Here is a 17,051-nt window from a genome sequence, read left to right as displayed (position 1 = left end):
CCCCCGCCCCAGGAGGGATGGCCATGCCACAATCCCTTCTCCTCCATTCTCCTCTCAGGATCTTAGGCACGCGTGCATATGCACCCGGCATGAGTTTAAGCCGCTGGATTGACTACATGGGAGTCCAGCGACATAGCTATTATGCCAACTGCTGGTCCCTAGGAAGGTAGTTTTGAAATTGATCACATAACCTAGGAGAGAGGTCAAAGTGGATGTCAGGATGGGGGAGCCATTCCCACAAAGGTGGTGGTGCTGAGACCCTGGACAAGAACCTAGAGATCCGTCAGTGTTTATGATAAGAGGATTGCGACCTAACCTGGGAGACCACTTGTAAGGAGCAGACGAGGAGGAAACTAGAGAAGGAAGTGGGAGGTAACATGAAGAAGACCTGAAGAGAACGGGGCTGAGGAAGCCAAGTGAGACAAGAGCTTGAAGGAAAAGTCATCAAACTGTCAGATGATGCAGCGGTCAAGCAGGAAAAGGGCTGGAGGATATCCACAAAAGCAATTTACATCACCCGCAAGTGGGACAAGATTCACATGGTGGGAGTCGAGCCAGATTGTAGCAATGCAGCAAGGAGAGAGTAGAGCCAAGAGAGTGTCTTTTTTTTTTTTTTTTCCAAAATAGCGTATTGTGCAGGGCAAGAGAAGGCTATAGGGGCAGCAAAGGATTCACACTTTCTTCGTGTTTAGGTTAAATAAGGAAAGTTAGATTTCTGAACTGCCATATGACTTGGCCATCACTTGACCTTCACTATGTTTAAAACCCTTTTATTACTTGTTTGCTTTTTGCTTTTTTTGTTTGGTTGTTTTTGTTTTTGACACAATATACTCTGTCCAGGCTTCCAATGAAAGAGCTGCTACACAGGCTCCTAGCATCTCACTTCAAGCTTTGTTCAACCAGCCGAGACCTCCATGTTCATGTGTGCGGTCTCACTGTGTTTCCATAAGACACAGTTTGTAAGCTTCACGACTAATATTTGGCATTACAGTTTTAAAACTACAGAATATGACATACATCGTTGAAGTCTGATTGTTACCTGAAGAACTGGTCAAAACAATAAATGTTTAAATGTTGCAGTTTAAAGAATGTCTTTATTGTGTTGCCAAATGCTGAATGACAGAGAGCTTGAATTCTAACAAGCTTTAATTAGAAAGAGAATTAAAAAAAAATAAAAGGGTAATGTCAACCAGAATCAAAATGAACCAGAACAAGAAATACTTCTATTGTTTATAAAACATCAAAAATGTGTGGTATATTCTTATTCATTTCCTTTACTAACAATGAAAACTCTGCATGCCTCCCTAGGGGGCTTCAGACTGTCCATGTATTGAACACATAGTCATTTTGATAGGTGTTTTTTGTTGGTAATATGATGCTCTTTGGGGATGCTGAAAATTATTTATTTTTAAAAATATGCTAAATGGTTCTTGGCTTTAAAAAACAAAACTATGGTAAATGTTTCTCGTGAAAGAAGAAATGGCTGGTCAGTGCAATGTGTCCACTGGTTTCTTGCTTAGCAGTGAGTTGGCCTGTTTTCGAATATTATTTCTGTCAGCATAATTGCTTTAAAGAAGTTGACAGAGAGCTTATGATGTTCTAATAGAAAACAGTTATCCATGTGGGGGATTTAAATAGAAGAGAATATATACTTGATTTTGCTTTATAAGAACTTAGAATCTTTCTTTTTTATTTTTCTTTTTTAGTTTTGCTATAGAGCATGTGTGCTCACCAGAGAGGGACAGAGAGACAGAGAGGAAAAGTGAGCAATCACTCCCCAGTGGGCAGGGCCATTGCAATTCCTTCTCCTCCATTCTCCTCTTGGGATCTTGGGGGCACACACACACACACACAGACACACACACAGCTGGCTTGATTTTCATCCCACTGGATCTGAGACTCAAACCACAGAGTCAGCCATTATGGGATCCAGCACCTTAACCTCCGTGCCACCTGCTGGCCCAGGAACTTAGAATATTTTAGGATGAGATTTTACCTTTCTCTGTGATCTGATTTTAGTCAATTTTTCTTCTTTCTTCTTTTTCTTTGCTTTCCAGTGAAGTTCAGTAATATTTATTTTAACTTTCTTTGGACTTTTCTTCCTCCTTATTGACTCTAAAATCCATAAGTTATTTGATGCATTGTAGATCATTTGGTATCTCGCACTAAATCTGGGCTACTGAACCCTACTAGCTAAAACTCGACAGCCATGGCAGTTGGAGTCTGTCCAAATTTGTAGTCCCCAATCTGTTAGGCCCTGGAGATGGCCTTAGCAATGATTGTTTGCTTCCCTAAGCAGTCTCCCCTTTGTGGCTGTTCTACGCCTTCACTTTTGTCTTAGAACTCCCTCCCTATCCCCCATTTCCTGTCTCAGAAGATGATCTGGAGTCCTAATTTATTAAGGCCACCAGCAGGAACTCATGGATTTCTCTCTTTAATACCAGCCCCATCACAACCTACCCATTTTCTCTCAACCCACATCACCCTGTACTCCTTGCCTACTTTTTCTCCCTAATTGACACCAGGCTGCTCAGAAGAGCAGTTTCAATCCCTTCTTTACCCAACTGCTCTCTGGCATCCATCCAAACTGCTCTTGACGAGGTGACCAGTGATCTGACTGTTAACACCTGTGACATCATTTTCAACCTTCACTGACCTAGTTGCTCTATGACCTTGCATCACATTATCGGGAATCTTCTTCAGTTTTTATGAAAACCTCTCTTTTAGATTTTCTCTCACCTTATCAGAAAAATAAAAACATTTTAATGCTTTGCAACATAATAATTAGTGTAATCCCTTATAATGTAGTATAAATTATGCTTTTAACAATTGTGGGCCTGAAGGCCAGCAGGTGGCCTGGTAGTTAAGTCACAAGACTCCTGCATGGTTGACCATGGTGGTTCAAGTCCTATATCTGGTGGCTTGCTTTCTCACTTTCCCTCTCTCTTTTTCCCTCTCTCTGGTGAGTGCAGTGCCCTATAGCAGATTTAAAATAAAAATAAAATAAATAAAATAATTTTTAAAAAAGAAAGAAAGAATGATGGGCTGCTAGAAGGAATTGTGGGCCACTAGGTGGAACCACAGTAATGCAGTGTTCTTCTGCAGTGCCAGACCCACGTGGGAATGTTCCAGTGCCCACTCTAAGGCCTTCCATACACATATGACATGCACATGTGCACTGATGATCTGGGCTGGCTGAGGCCGGGGTGGATCTCAGCATGAAGACCTTGTTGGGAATACCTTGCTATCTTATAAAAGAAAGAAATGAGTGAATGAATAAAGAAATGAATAAATTACCTAATACAGATATATTTCTAATTCAATATTCTTTATACTTCAGAAACTAAGAAATATTTATTTCTTAAAATGCTTGGCCATAGTAATAACTACGTATATTGAACATGTTGTATACTTTAAATATATAGAACAGATATGTTATAAAAATATATATTAACTAGTCTTTGGTTTCTTCTTTCCTAGTTGATGAAAGAGTTCCCCCTCCTGAGCATGTTCAACATCCATGAAAACCTTTTAGAAGCCCTTCTGGAACTGCAGGCCTATGCCGACGTTCAGGCAGTCTTAGCAAAGTACGATGGTAAGTCCTTGGGTGTTTTTACATAGTTGAGTATTTCTCTCTCTTTGATGTGTTCCAATGGTTATATTGGAAGGATCATGTTACTTAGCACAGCTTTCATAACTGTCTTCAGACTGACCTTTCACCCACAGTTTTACGTTGTTTTGTAGACGCTCAGGATTTCATGGCTTAGCAGGGGAAGAAATGTTGTATGGCCTGCACTCCCCATTCCTGTCCTTCCCTCCCTATTGATGCTATTGCTTTTTCTCCTGCGCAAGAATTTACCACATATAAAGAGCCAGTTATACCATTTGGGTGTTATTTTGGACACAATTCTTCATGAGAAGTCTCTGAAATGGGTTGGGGTTGTTATCTCCTAAGGGTGGGGAAACTGAGGCTTTGCAAGATTGTTTTTATTTCTGTTTTGTTCTCTTCAAATTATTGCTAAACTGATGGAAACTAACAGCCTTCAGTCAGTGGTGGCCTCCCTTTTCCTGGGGAGACTATTGCTAAACTGATGGAAACTAACAGCCTTCTGCCAGTGATGGCCTCCCTTTTCCTGGGGAGATGTGAACACCCCATGTAACGAGATACATGCTGCCTCTTATGGAACTGATTTTAGAAAGAGAGAAATGTATTTGTGGAGCACTTTAAAGTAAACAGAATAAAGACTGTTTGGTCTTCACGTCAGCTCACTTTTAGTCTCTGTTTATGTGCTGGAATCTCACTATTCAGTGAACAGTGGCTAATCTCATGAGTCCAAGTTATGAGGCTTCCTTGCAGGAAAAATGCTCATACATTGAGGATCTTTCAGTGCCAAAGGAACCCAACTGCATGCCCATGGGTTCAAGTGGCAGTGCACTTTTCCAAATGCTGCCATGAGGCCACTAATGCCATGACAAGCTTCCACTGTTCTCATCCCTAGTGTTGACCTGTGCTCAGCCTGATATATCAAGGCTTAAGAAATAAAGAGTAAAGCCCATGTTTAGTGGCGCAGTTGGTGGAGAACTGAACTGAAGCACCTGAGGCTGCAGAGCCGACTACAGTTCAGATCCATGGCCTGGTCAACCTGAAACACACCAGCATGTGTGTTGCCCAGATCCTGAGGAGCTGGAGCGCTGGAGGCAGGGGATTACAGCACGATGAGACCCTGTCAAGGGTGCCTCTCTCCCTTCTTTCTTCTCTCCCATTCTCTCTCTCTCTCACACAAGCACACATCAATAAAGTAGAAAGCTTAAAACCAAAAAAAAAAGAAAAAGAAAGACTAAACCAGTAGAACCTTTGGGATTACAAGTCTCATAAGGCTCCTTTCATGAAGATCTCAGCTCATTACAGAAGTCAACAGCCTCGCGTTATAAGACTGATTGTAAAATAAAGAAATGAACTCATTTAGAGCTTTGTGTTTTCTCCTGTCTCTCCCATTGCACGGCCTCTGTTCCACAACCACCAAAAGCTGATTTATTAGATTCTGATAACATATGTTTGCATTATTTGTTACAACAGCCTGTCCCACCCTCCACTAAAACTTGGCTCACACTTGGAAAAATTCCTTTGTTGCAAATGGACAAACTCGCCATACCAAGGCCCTGTGTTGAGCTTTGTTTATGTTGTGTACCTGGCAACAGAGATGATGTGCTTGTTCGTTATTCATGGAAAAAGAGCCTCATTAGTGGCAGGACACATACTGTTGCTGAGATGCCTCATTAGGAGCTTGCAGTCCAGCGGTTGTCGATGGAGTGCAGATGACCTAACCCCGACTGAATTCTGAAGGGAGTTTTGGTGCTGACTTGGCTCGGGCCTGTATCATTTACAGTAGAAATATAATGAAGTGGCTGCTGAAGTTACTGTTTTCGAGGGGTGAGCTGCAACCACTCAAGATGGTTGAAAAACATGCCTCTTGCTCCTCACTCCATCCCATGAAATGCTTTCTTTCAAATTCATTCCTGTTGCCTTCCCTGGTGACCCAGCTGAGCTGCTGGACCCTTATCATGCCCTGTGCAAGGAAGACGGTGTTAACAGGGCTCAGAGTGCAGACAGCTATTAGGGGTGCCCCGTTCTTCTCCCTGGATCGGATGTCAACATGAATGCTGGAGGCAGCACTTTGAATCCCAGCCCTTCCATCCCTTTCCATAGAGCCACACCCAGAATAGCAGGATTACATGTTATCTTTGCAAATTGGAATGCTCTGGTTGGGTAGCTGTTTTTTGGATGGCTGGTGGGCACAGAAACATTTTTTTTTTAAATTACATTTTTTAAGTAATCTGTTGGGAAGTCTTACAATGGAATCAGTGCCGCTTTTCTGTCCCTTGCAAAAAGTATGAGAAAAACGCACAGGGGGAAACATATTTCGAGGAAAGGAAGAAGTCAGCATGTGTTCCCCTTGCCTCATTCTTTTTCACCATAAAAAAGTTCAGCTTTAAGTTTGAAAATCAGAGATATTCACGAACTCCTTTTACAGTGAAATACTTTAGAGACCTTGGATTTCCAGCTAGCTGGTCACACCTCCTTGTAATCTGCAGCTTAATTTTGATTTCGCCCTTGAGATAACTTCTCATTTTTTGTTCTCCCAGTCATTATTCTTAAATGTCTTGTCCTCCTCAGGAGTTCTCATACTCTCTTACTTTCAACTTGTTAAGCAGCATTATGGGTGGGCGGTTTATATCCAGGGCCTGGATTTATAATGTCGTTCACACAGTGACTAAAACCAGCAGTGTCAACAGCTGCATTTATTGAGTTCTGATAATGTGTCAGTGTCAGACATAGTTCTAAGTTTTACATGGATGAATTCATCCTCACCACAAGCATCTTCAGTAGATAACTGTGTTTATTCTCATTTCACGGCTGTGGTAACTGGTGCAGAAAGAAGTTAAGTAACTTGTTCACAGGAAGAGCTAAGATGTCAAAGTAAAGCATGAGCATGTGTCATGGGTAAAAGAGATCAGCGGAATACAATCTTTGTTAAATATGATGTGAATTCTATGAGGAAAGAAAAACCAAGAGCTCTGACTCCAGGCGTGTGCCCTTAACCATCACACTTAACACTCTGCTGTCAGTGATTTTATCAATGCCATGGTGGTGGTGGTTATTATTGGTTACAATTTATCGGGGACCTACCATGTGCAGAAGCACAGCATACATGTTTGCTGCACCCCTCATGGTAACCTTACACATAGGTGGTTACTCCTTTTAGCAGAAGCAGAAACTGAGGCATTGTGAGTTTAAATAACCTGCAAGACCCCAGTGCTAGAAAACTGCAGAGGTGGGATTCAAGTTAGGTCCAGCTGGGCCAAAAATCCATGGATTTCCATAAACGTAAGTCTTGCTGAAGTTGACATGCTCTGCCTCTCTCACTCCTTGTACAAGGCACGAGTTAGGTGGGCTGGAGTCAGAGTGCGGAATTTCAGAGGTGTCAAATTATCCTCTAAAATTCTTTTCTAATCATTCTTTAAGGACTGAATATATTTATATTTGCTTGACTTTCTGAAACTATCTTCAGAATATGACTTTCCATCTTCAATCGACTTGTACATGATTTCTTTAGTCATAAAGGAGATTTGGTATATAGTGTTTATTTAATTAGAAATTTGTCATTCTGTTTTTTAAGTTACACATTTGCAGTAAAGACAGCAGTGTTTTCGAAATCATTACAACCACAGAACCTTCTTTTAGAAGTCACTATGAAAGTTGTTACAAGCTTTGGATTGCTTTTCAAAGAAGTGTATAGGCCACCTAGGTTGAAATTTTAAGTCTCAAAGATTAGGGTAGTATTGCGGCGAGGAATTCATGCATTTCTTATTCATTATCATTTGTGCGTTTCAGTTATTAGAGAATCTCATGGAGCAAGTTAATGTGAATGTGAGAGCTACAGGTACCTTTGGGAGCTTCCAGTTCTACCTGTCCCTAGTTAATCATCCTTGGGGATATCGAAAGGCAGCCACGGGTGGTGGTGAAGAGGTGGACCAAGTCCCAGGTCTGCCTTTCACTAGCTGGACTCCAGCAAGTTGTTTAACCTTCTGAGACCCAGTTTCTTTCTCTGAATGTGGAATTGAGGCTTAGAAAGGCTAAGTAACTTGCCCAAGATCACATCACTGGTAATTTGTTACTGAGGACTCAAGTAGTCTAATCCATTTTAAGTCTTTAGAACAGTATTAGACACACAGTAAGAAACCATTAGCTAAGATTGCCGCTTCTGAACCTCACCACTGCTCCCATTAACTGTGGTCAAATGGAAAACCATATGTATCAAATGTCAGTTGAAATGAGAGAGTTAAAGCCCAGTCTTATGACCACCTTTTCCCAAAGGTAAATGCTATGGCCTACTATTAAAATTAATTATGGTTCTAACAGTTCTCTGAAATGCTTAATTTTATCTACAAACAATTCTTAAAACTTGTGGGAAACTGGAAAAAGAAATACCTGGGATTTTTACCCTTTGTGAAAAGACAGATGGTTTCTTAGAGTTCACAGCAACTTCAGCCTTGGAGCAGTTTGTATCAATGGAAGTGGAGACCCAAGCTCTTTTGGATCTTTACTCCACTGAGTAATTTAATAATTGCCCTAAATTTGGGGACAGAAACTTCCCAGAAGGGACATTTGGCCTCTGTTACAGTCACTAATGTGACTATAGAAAGTTATATAATGCAACAACTATTGGGTTGTCGGAAAAGCCATGCATGTTTTTCTATGCAAAAATGTGTCATGACTTTTCTGACAACACGATATATCAAGACCATTATTACTGATGCCATCAAACCCATCCAATGTTAGCAGTGTTATCTACCATCTGATAGTGTGCAGAGGAGGTACATTTTAGAACACTGGGGGAAATACTTTTATTTCAGTAGATTCAAAACAGAAGTTCTCAAGAAAGTCATTCGGGAATCTCTCTGTGTTCAGATTATTCAGAGAAGCCTTTTGCTGTGATATTGTTTTGCAAAGTCAGCATGCAGTTATAAGTAAACATTTTATAATCCTTGTTCATTGCTCAAGGCCTTGTAGTAACTCACACAAGTTACTTAGCTATTACAGTTACTTGGAAATGGTCACTGGAGGGCCAAATCTGTGGCCGAGTGATTAAGGCAGCTGGGTCCCACATGGTGAACTGTGGTTCAAATCCTGAACCTGGCAGCTTGAGACACATGCCAGGCACATGTGCATGCGTGCCCCAAATCCCAATGGGATGGAAAAATGGAGGAGAAAGAGTTCATCATGACCATGCCCCACTGAGGGGTACTTTCTCTCTCTCTCTTCCTCTCTCTCTCTCTGTCCCTGTCTCTCTCTGGCAAACGAAAATGTTCATTGGAGATTACTTCCCCCTCCCCCCCAAAAAAGAAAAAGTAAAAAGAAAAGAATAAGGAAAGTCACAGGATACCTGCCTTTTGGCTAGGCCATTTTCCATTTCTGTTCAGGGAGTAAGCAAGAATAGGAGGGATTTGAGGTGTCAGGATGGCCAACAAGTAACATCTGTATTCATTAGCACTTCAGGTGTCAGCAGTCCAGACCCCACAACAGAGTTTTTCCGTCCAGTATTTAGAGGCACCCTTTAGTGATGCAGGCACCAGCAGCGCCTGAAGCATCCACCACAAAATTAGGCCATGTTTATGAAAAAAGACTCATTCCCTGGGCTGGCTATTATGGAAAAGATCAGGGATACAGGCAAGTTCCCAAATAGAACCCGGTGTAAAAGATGGACAAGTAAAACCACGTGGCTGCTTCAAAAAAGAAAATAATTATCAGCATTGATACTATGGGCTGGGGCGTGGGCCCGTAAGCACAAGTCACTGAGACACAAAGGCCGTGCATAATTTTGCATGAATGCCCTTCCTGTTTAGACACCAGGAAGTAGATCTGCCAAGAGGACTCGGCCTTTAGAAGTTCCTTTAGAACTAGTAGTAGGACTGTCGGGGGAAGACATGTACATGCATGCAGCGGGAACTCCGATAATAGATACCATGTCAGGGAGGACTGTAGGCACGAGAAACCCCTGCTGTCTCTGATGATGGAAGACCTTTTGCGAATGCGTACATCTGTAATTCACATAGTTGGCACAGGTACAAGCTCTCTAAATTTATGTTGGCTTTAGTAATGCTTATTGCCCAGTTATCATAATTTACCAAGGTAACATTCCTCCCTAGTCAGCCATTACTGTCACAGAAACTGCCATGTTTGGCTCCAGAGCACCACCAGTCCCAGCAGAGCCCTCCGACACAGACCTCTGGGATAATCCAGCCCAAAAGTTGCAAATAACATCTAGCGTTTGGCTTTGCAGCAGAATATGAATTTTCCTGGGTGTAGTTGACTGTGTGTTGACTGTAGTTGACTGCCCCCAATTACCAAGGTCACATAGAATTTCCCAATTGAGTCATTGAACTCCCAAGTGGCTTGTTGAGTTGAGGTTCTTGCAGATCAGTCCTTTTTATTTCTTCAGTGAGGTTTTCCCCTGGGCTTGAAAGGGAACCTTGGATTGACTCTTTGAGGGTGGGGCAAAAAGATCTCCTGTGATCTGGAAACAACAGCAAAGAAATCTTAAGGACAGAATTCCTGAACAGGAGTAAACTGAGAAATTTCACCGAAGACAGCCACACAGAAGACTGTGTCATACAGTGAGACAGTAACAACACATCACAGTCCAACAGCAGGTTATGAAGGAGACACGGACTGCCTTTCTGCTTGTCTTCCACTTTTGTCTTGTTGGGTGGTTCATGGCTCTGAAAATATCTGTGAAGGCCTCATAAGTGGGATTAATATTAGCTTGAAGTATACCTGGTGTGGACATCAGTTTTTTTACCCCACCAAGAAAAGGAAGACTTAGTTCTCCGTAGACCTAAAGGATTACATAGAGTAATTAGGTTAAGTTTTTTTCTAATTATTTCAGCAAGAATCTATCAAACTTTTTTATGTTGAAGATACTTTTAGGTGTTCCCCATTCTGAAATGAATATGATCTATTCTCTGTCACCAAGAAGATTTAAGTCTAGGAGAGAAAGATGTTGCACACATGTTACACACACACACACACACACACACACAGAGTCAAGGTGAAATGAATCACCTTGTGAATCACCAGTGTTCAGTGACTTGGTTTAGGTGAGAGGTGCAGAGAAAGAAACCCTTTGAAACCAAGCCCTGTGTCCACGATGGATGATTGTGTGTTAGAGTGGCCATTCAGAATGTCTGTGCTCAGTGAGTGACTCAGTAGTCGGAGAAACCCCTATGGCATAGTGTCTTCATTGCAAGGAGGTTTGCGGATGTTTTTATCTGCTGGCTGCTAAACCTGAAAATATTTTAGAATCATAGATGTAAGAATTGACCCTCAGTTGACCTCTTATGCTTAAGAACAGTAACGATCCTTTTAAAACTAGAGCTCAATGGTTATTAATGGCAGATGAACAGAAAGAAATTAGGTCAGAAAGGTGATCACTGACATTTCCCTCCTGTCTAAAGTTTTGCCACAGGGGTCTTCCAAGGCCTGTCTAATTGATAGTTTTACTCATGATTACATACATTTCTTCAAGATTATTGGACTGAATTTTTGCTGTAAGAACCATTCCTAACTTGAAAATACAAGAGTTATTCTCCCTAAGATTAGGCCCTTTCTTTCAGTAGCATAACTCCAATAAAGTCTCTTTAACAAACTGGAAGAGGGACCAGCAGTTAGCATAATGGCACTGGACTCCCATGTAGTTGACCGTGGTTTGAGTCCCGGGCCCGGTGGCTTAAACTCACGCCGGGTGCGTCTGCGTGCGTGCCCAAGATCCCGAGAGGAGAATGGAGGAGAAGGGATTGCGGCGTGGCCATCCCTCCTGGGGGGTGATTTCTCGCTTTCTGTCTCTCTGTCTCTCTCTGTCTGTCTGGCGAGTGCACGTGCCCTATGGCAAAAACCTCTCAAACAAACAAACAAACAAACAAACAAAAACAAGCTGAAAGAGATTTGGTTTGTCTTATCTTGTTTCTGGCCAAAGATTCTACTTTTCTTAAGTTTGTTTCAGCTTTTACCTTTTTTCTTTTCATTTTTTTTTTTTTTAATTCCTGCCCCACTCTTTCATTCCACTGCTGTTTCAAATAGACACCTAGATTAGAGAACCAATACAATTTCCTGCATTCTACTGGAACACCATAAGCAAAGATAATTGTAGCACACATGTGGGAAAATAACAGGTTTCTCATTCCTCATAAAACACCCATCAACACTGATGACTGTCAACTTCCAGCAAATAAGTTAAATATAAATGTTTGTAAGTTTTTGGAAGCTAATATCGAGAGATTTGAGGTGTTAGTGCAGCAATTTAGGATTTCATTCAGCAGACACTTACCACCAACTATATTTAATGTACTGTTTTGTCTTGTGGGTATGAAGTGATGAAGAAACACAGCTTTTGTTCCTAAAGCACACTATGTTAGTAGGAGACACAAATAAGGGGACATGCAATTGCTGTAAAGTATGACGGTGATAGAATTTAGCCTAAAATGGGGCCAGTTGGTGGCATGGTAGTTAAGGTAACTGGATCCCACATTGCCAAAATGCATGGTTTGAGTCCTGGACCCAGTGGCTTTAGAAACATGGTGGGCACATGTGCCTGTGTGCCCAAAATCGTGAGAGGAAAATGGAGGAGAAGGGACTGTGGCGTAGCCATCCTCACTGTGGGGTAGCCATCTCCACCATGGGGATGCTTTTTCACTCTGTCGTACATGCATACTATAGCAAAATAAACAAATGAACAAACAAACAAAAAAGCTCAAAATTTAACCCAAGATGGATGGGACACCTCACCCAGCAAGGGGGAATGAGAGAAGCCTTTCTGGTGGAACTGACGAAGGGAGCAAATTGAAAGGTGTGGGACATGATTGACATGGCTTGGGTGGAGAGCCCCCTGCATCCCACAGAGTGGAAAGATGGAGGCGGGATGTAGCAACAGGCAGAAGATGTGTTAGGTGAATTGGGTGTGAACAAACATCAAAGGACTTTGGATCTAGCTTGGGCTTTATTCTTTTTTTTGGAGAGGTTTTTGCTATAGGGTGTATGCGCTAGCAAGAAAGATAGAGAGAGACAGAGAGAAAGAAAGCGAGAAATGACCTCCTGGTGGGGGGCATGGCCACACCGCAATCCCTTCTCCTCCATTCTCCTCTTGGGATCTTGGGCATGCGTGCACATGCTCCTGGTGTGAGTTTAAGCCACTAGGTCCGGGACACGAACTGCGGTCGACTACGTGGGAGTCCAGCGACATAGCCATTACGCTAACTGCTGGTCCCTGCATGGGCTTTATTCTAAAGGACGAGGAGAGACCTAGAGCCAATTTCGGCAGCATAAAAAGAGTAGAACGATGGGTTCACACCCTGCCTGTTTTTGACTCGAGATAGTTGAGAGATGAACACACACTGCAAAAGCACTCCATCAGGAGCAGGAGTGTCACTGGGGACAGCCTACAAGGTCGTCAGACACTGCAGGAAAGCACCATTCCATCCGGCAGGGAGACATGCAAGGTTTTTAAGCACTAGTATAAACACAAATGGGAATTCTTTAAACAACAAATGGGGATCTCAGCACAAAAACTTTTCTTGTCTCCTGGGTAAGCAAAATTTTCTATGCACTTAAGTTCATTTGCACTCAGTAGGTTTTCTTTTTTAAATAATGATTTAATTAATTTATTATTAATTTGACCAGAGAGAGACAAAGAAAGGGAGGGAAAGTGAGAAAGTAAGCCACCAGATCTGGGACTTGAACTGTGGTTGACTACATAGGAGTCTAGCACCTTAATCACCATGCCACCTGCTGGGCCCAAGCATCAATGGCCTCTTAACTACAGGAAATCAAGGCCCACGTAAACCTAGCATACCCAACCTTCAGATAATCTTTGGCAAGAATTTACCAAGACAGGGTGAAGAGCCTGCCAGGAACCATGCAACCCACCACCACCTGCCTGCTTTTGCTGAGTAGTAAGGACAACACGAGAAGCAAAACTGTGGAATGTGGGGCCAGGTGGAGTGCCCACCTCTACTTTATATTAATGGTTGTGAATTAGGAGACCATGGAGTATCTGATGTGATTGCCTACATGGGTAGATTTGTGTCTCATTTGCTAAATCAGTCTATCTGGTAAATTCTTGCCTGTTAAAACTTCACTTACTTTCAAGGTAGACAAACCATGAGAGTAATACCCTAGATTTAATTCTCACCAGAGAGAAGGAGACTGCTGTCCTGTAGCAATGGTAGAAAAACAGAGCGTTAGGTAGAGATGCAGTCCTTAAATCTAAAAGCAAACTAATAAAACCAAATAATATCAAAAAAACCAAAGCCATGCTTTATTTTTGTTTAACTCACAGGAAAGATACATATGAACCCACAAATGAGGATTTAATAAATACGCTGTGACTTATTTTATGCTGACACTATTTGGCTTAGAAGATACGGCAGTTTTTTATAGAGAGATTTTTGCTATAGGGCACATGCACTTGCCAGAGAGACAGAAAGCGAGAAATCACCCCCAAGGGGGGGATGGCCACACTACAGTCCCTTCTTCTTCATTCTCCTCTTGGGATTTTGGGCACACACGCACACGTGCCTTTCAAGCAATTGAGTACAGGATTCGAACCATGGTCGGCTATGTGGGAATCCAGTGATGAAACAACTACACCCTCTGCTGGTGCCCTGCAGCAATGTTTGTTTGTTTTTTGGGGGGGAGAGATATTTTTGCTATAGGGCACGTGCACTCACCAGAAAGACAGACCGTCAGACAGAAAGTGAGAAATCACCTGGGGAGTTGGCCATGTCACAATCGCTTCTCCTCCATTCTCCTCTCAGGGTCGTGGGCTCACACGCACACCTGCTCAGCCTGAGTTTAAGCCATGGGTCCGGGACTTGAACCATGGTCGACTACATGAAAGTCCAGTGACATAACTATTATGCCAACTGCTGGTCCCACAATATCTTTTTGAAGCAGACGATAGCTCAAGAGGATGGGAAACTTTAAAAGATGAAATTATAGTTAGTCCCAATGAAAAAAGACATAAAGAAACACAAATGATTAAAGTATATGGAAATAACTGAATGACAAATAGTTAAGCAAGTATGTGCAAGTGAGATATAAACCTGCAAGCAGGTGTTCAAGGTGACAAAGGAGAAAACAAAAGCCTTGAGACTTTAATGTGTGAAGCTGTTTTTTCAAACAAAATGATGGGGAAAGGGTAAGAGATTGATGTCAAGGAAAATACAAGCAAGTGCCATGCTGGCAGTATGGGATGATGACAACGACAGGGTATTGCAAGGTCAGTTTTGCCACAGATCAGTAGGGTGACTCCTAAGAATATCATCTAGCTTCTCTTGGCCTGTATGTCTTCATCTGTTAAAGAAAAAGACTGGGATGGGATGACCTTGGCTGTGCTGTGCTATTGTGTGTCCAGCTCTTTGCCTCTGTCTTAGGGCAGAAAATATTGTATGCATAGGCTGATCAGAAAACACAGTTATTCATTCCTTTCTTCTATTTCTTTAATATTTTTCAGTTTGGGTTTCTTTTTTTTTTAAATCTCAGAAAATAATTCAACACTAGCAAAATTCAAGAGATGATTATGTGTTTTTTGGACACGTAGGAAGGAAAGAAGTGATTGAAGATGAAACATGGATTGACTAAGAAAGTTGTGCCAAATAAACACAGATGAAATAGTGGGCATGAAAATATGTTTCATTTATACAATCTTATTTAAATGTTTACGTTATTAGTCTACATGGCCACTTTCTTCATGTTTCTGACTAAGCGGAGTATCATATCATTGTTTATTTAAACAAAACATTTGGTAGTATTTTAATGTTGTTCTTTTAGTTAACATGGAACAATGTGGCCCTAATAATTAATAAATAGTTATACATATATACAATTCTAGAGAGGTACATTGAGAGTCGTCTCTAGAATTATATTTCTAGATTCTGTCCTTGGTGTTGCCGTGGTCAACATTTTAAAATGAGACTTTGGAGATAACACAGTAGCATGACTACAAATCATGTACTCGGCAGATAGCTCGCGTCTGTTCTAGTTGCATGATATTGGCATATTTTTTTTTAACCAGTTTGTATCTCATTTTGCCCAATGGTAGGTTTTATCTTATAGCGTTGCTCTGAAGATTAAATAAGATGATATACACAAGTGAGTAACACCTGTGTCTGGCATTCAGCAAGCTTTCGATCAGTGTTATTCATAATGATTATGAAAATCAGTTGGGGAGAAAGGTGAGCTTATGCAGTGTATGAGGAAGTTAAGTTATGGGTGGTAGATTGAATCAGAAAGGTTAGTGCGTTAGAATCACATGCCGAAGCCATCAAGATGTCATGGTTCAGACTTTATTTTTATTTATTTATTTATTTATTTATTTATTTATTTATTTATTTATTGACATAAAAATGTTTCTTTTCTTTTTTTTTTTTAAATTTATTCATTTTCTGCATTAAATCACTATATACCATCACAACACACAAATGAATTTTCCATCCAAAATATACTGTGCATTGGCTCAATCAAGCACATCAACATACATGTTCTCAGCAAATAATTTTCCAATTCTTATGTCCTGCATACCTTGCCTTTTGTTTTGCCATCCTTGATTCCCCATCCCCCACCCTCTGCTATGTCCCATCCTCCTCCCCCATTGTCCCTGGCATCCATGGTTGCCCTCCATGCCTCCCCCCCCATTCAATTGTTCTGCCAATGAACTTAATTAGTCTAAATATATCCAATAGCTAGCACAGCTGACACATACCTATACATGAACCCAAGTCTGACTTTGGGCATAAACCCCAATGAGTAGAATGAACATACTATAAAGTAGTACCCAGCTGTGCCCATACAGCTTGCTGCAGTTGTCAAATACGCACATATTTTTTTTTAACAAAATGATACATACTAAATGTGGTTTCCCATCTAGGATAAACTGCATGGTGGCTTAATCAAGCATGTTATCATCAATAATATTCCATTTCTACTTTCATACATATGTATACATATATATATATATATGTTTTTTATCCTATGTTTGACCCTCTGCCCTTTCCCCCTCTCCCATTACACTATCTCTGCTATATACAGTTGTCTTCCAGAGGAGTTATTGAAAATGTGATACATGCAAGTAAAGGGAGAGGGGCCACGAGTTTAAAGTTTTTAACAATAGGGAACATAGATTCCATTCAAGGTTGGATCAAGGGTGGGTCTCGTGCAGTTCCACAATGGTAGGTGAGTCTCCGTGGAATACAGTTTTAGGAAAGCGGTTCTGGTAAGCAGAGACGATTATCAGTTAATGCGGCACAGCAGCCATCTTGTAATTAGCGGGAATGGTATTGTGGGGATCTGCAGCGTGAGTTATCCTCGGGTATCTGGCTTCCTTAAGAATGGTAGAGTAGTTCTTGTTTTTCCCTGAGGTAATGCAGGGCTGGTAACCATCATCTTCTCACTGTCCATAGGTAGAGAAAATCCTCCTATACAATATATTTCTCAATTG

At 41.4% G+C, this 17,051-nt stretch overlaps 1 protein-coding gene across 8 annotated transcripts in view; it reads left to right on the top strand.

The window, feature by feature from the left end:
- Positions 1 to 17,051, top strand: part of ST7 (suppression of tumorigenicity 7) — a 240,519-nt gene that overhangs the window by 175,182 nt on the left and 48,286 nt on the right. For all 8 annotated transcript variants that reach the window (XM_006162373.3, XM_006162372.3, XM_014593213.2 and 5 more), the window contains one exon: positions 3,481 to 3,595. In XM_006162373.3, the coding sequence (XP_006162435.1) occupies positions 3,481 to 3,595 (115 nt within the window). The remainder of the gene's footprint in view (positions 1 to 3,480; positions 3,596 to 17,051) is intronic.

This window comes from Tupaia chinensis, unplaced genomic scaffold (genome assembly GCF_000334495.1).
Source record: "Tupaia chinensis unplaced genomic scaffold, TupChi_1.0 Scaffold139935_1, whole genome shotgun sequence".
NCBI classification, from domain to species: domain Eukaryota; kingdom Metazoa; phylum Chordata; class Mammalia; order Scandentia; family Tupaiidae; genus Tupaia; species Tupaia belangeri.
The sequence above is the reverse complement of the archived record's forward strand: the minus strand, read 5'-3'. Positions and strand labels throughout refer to the sequence as shown.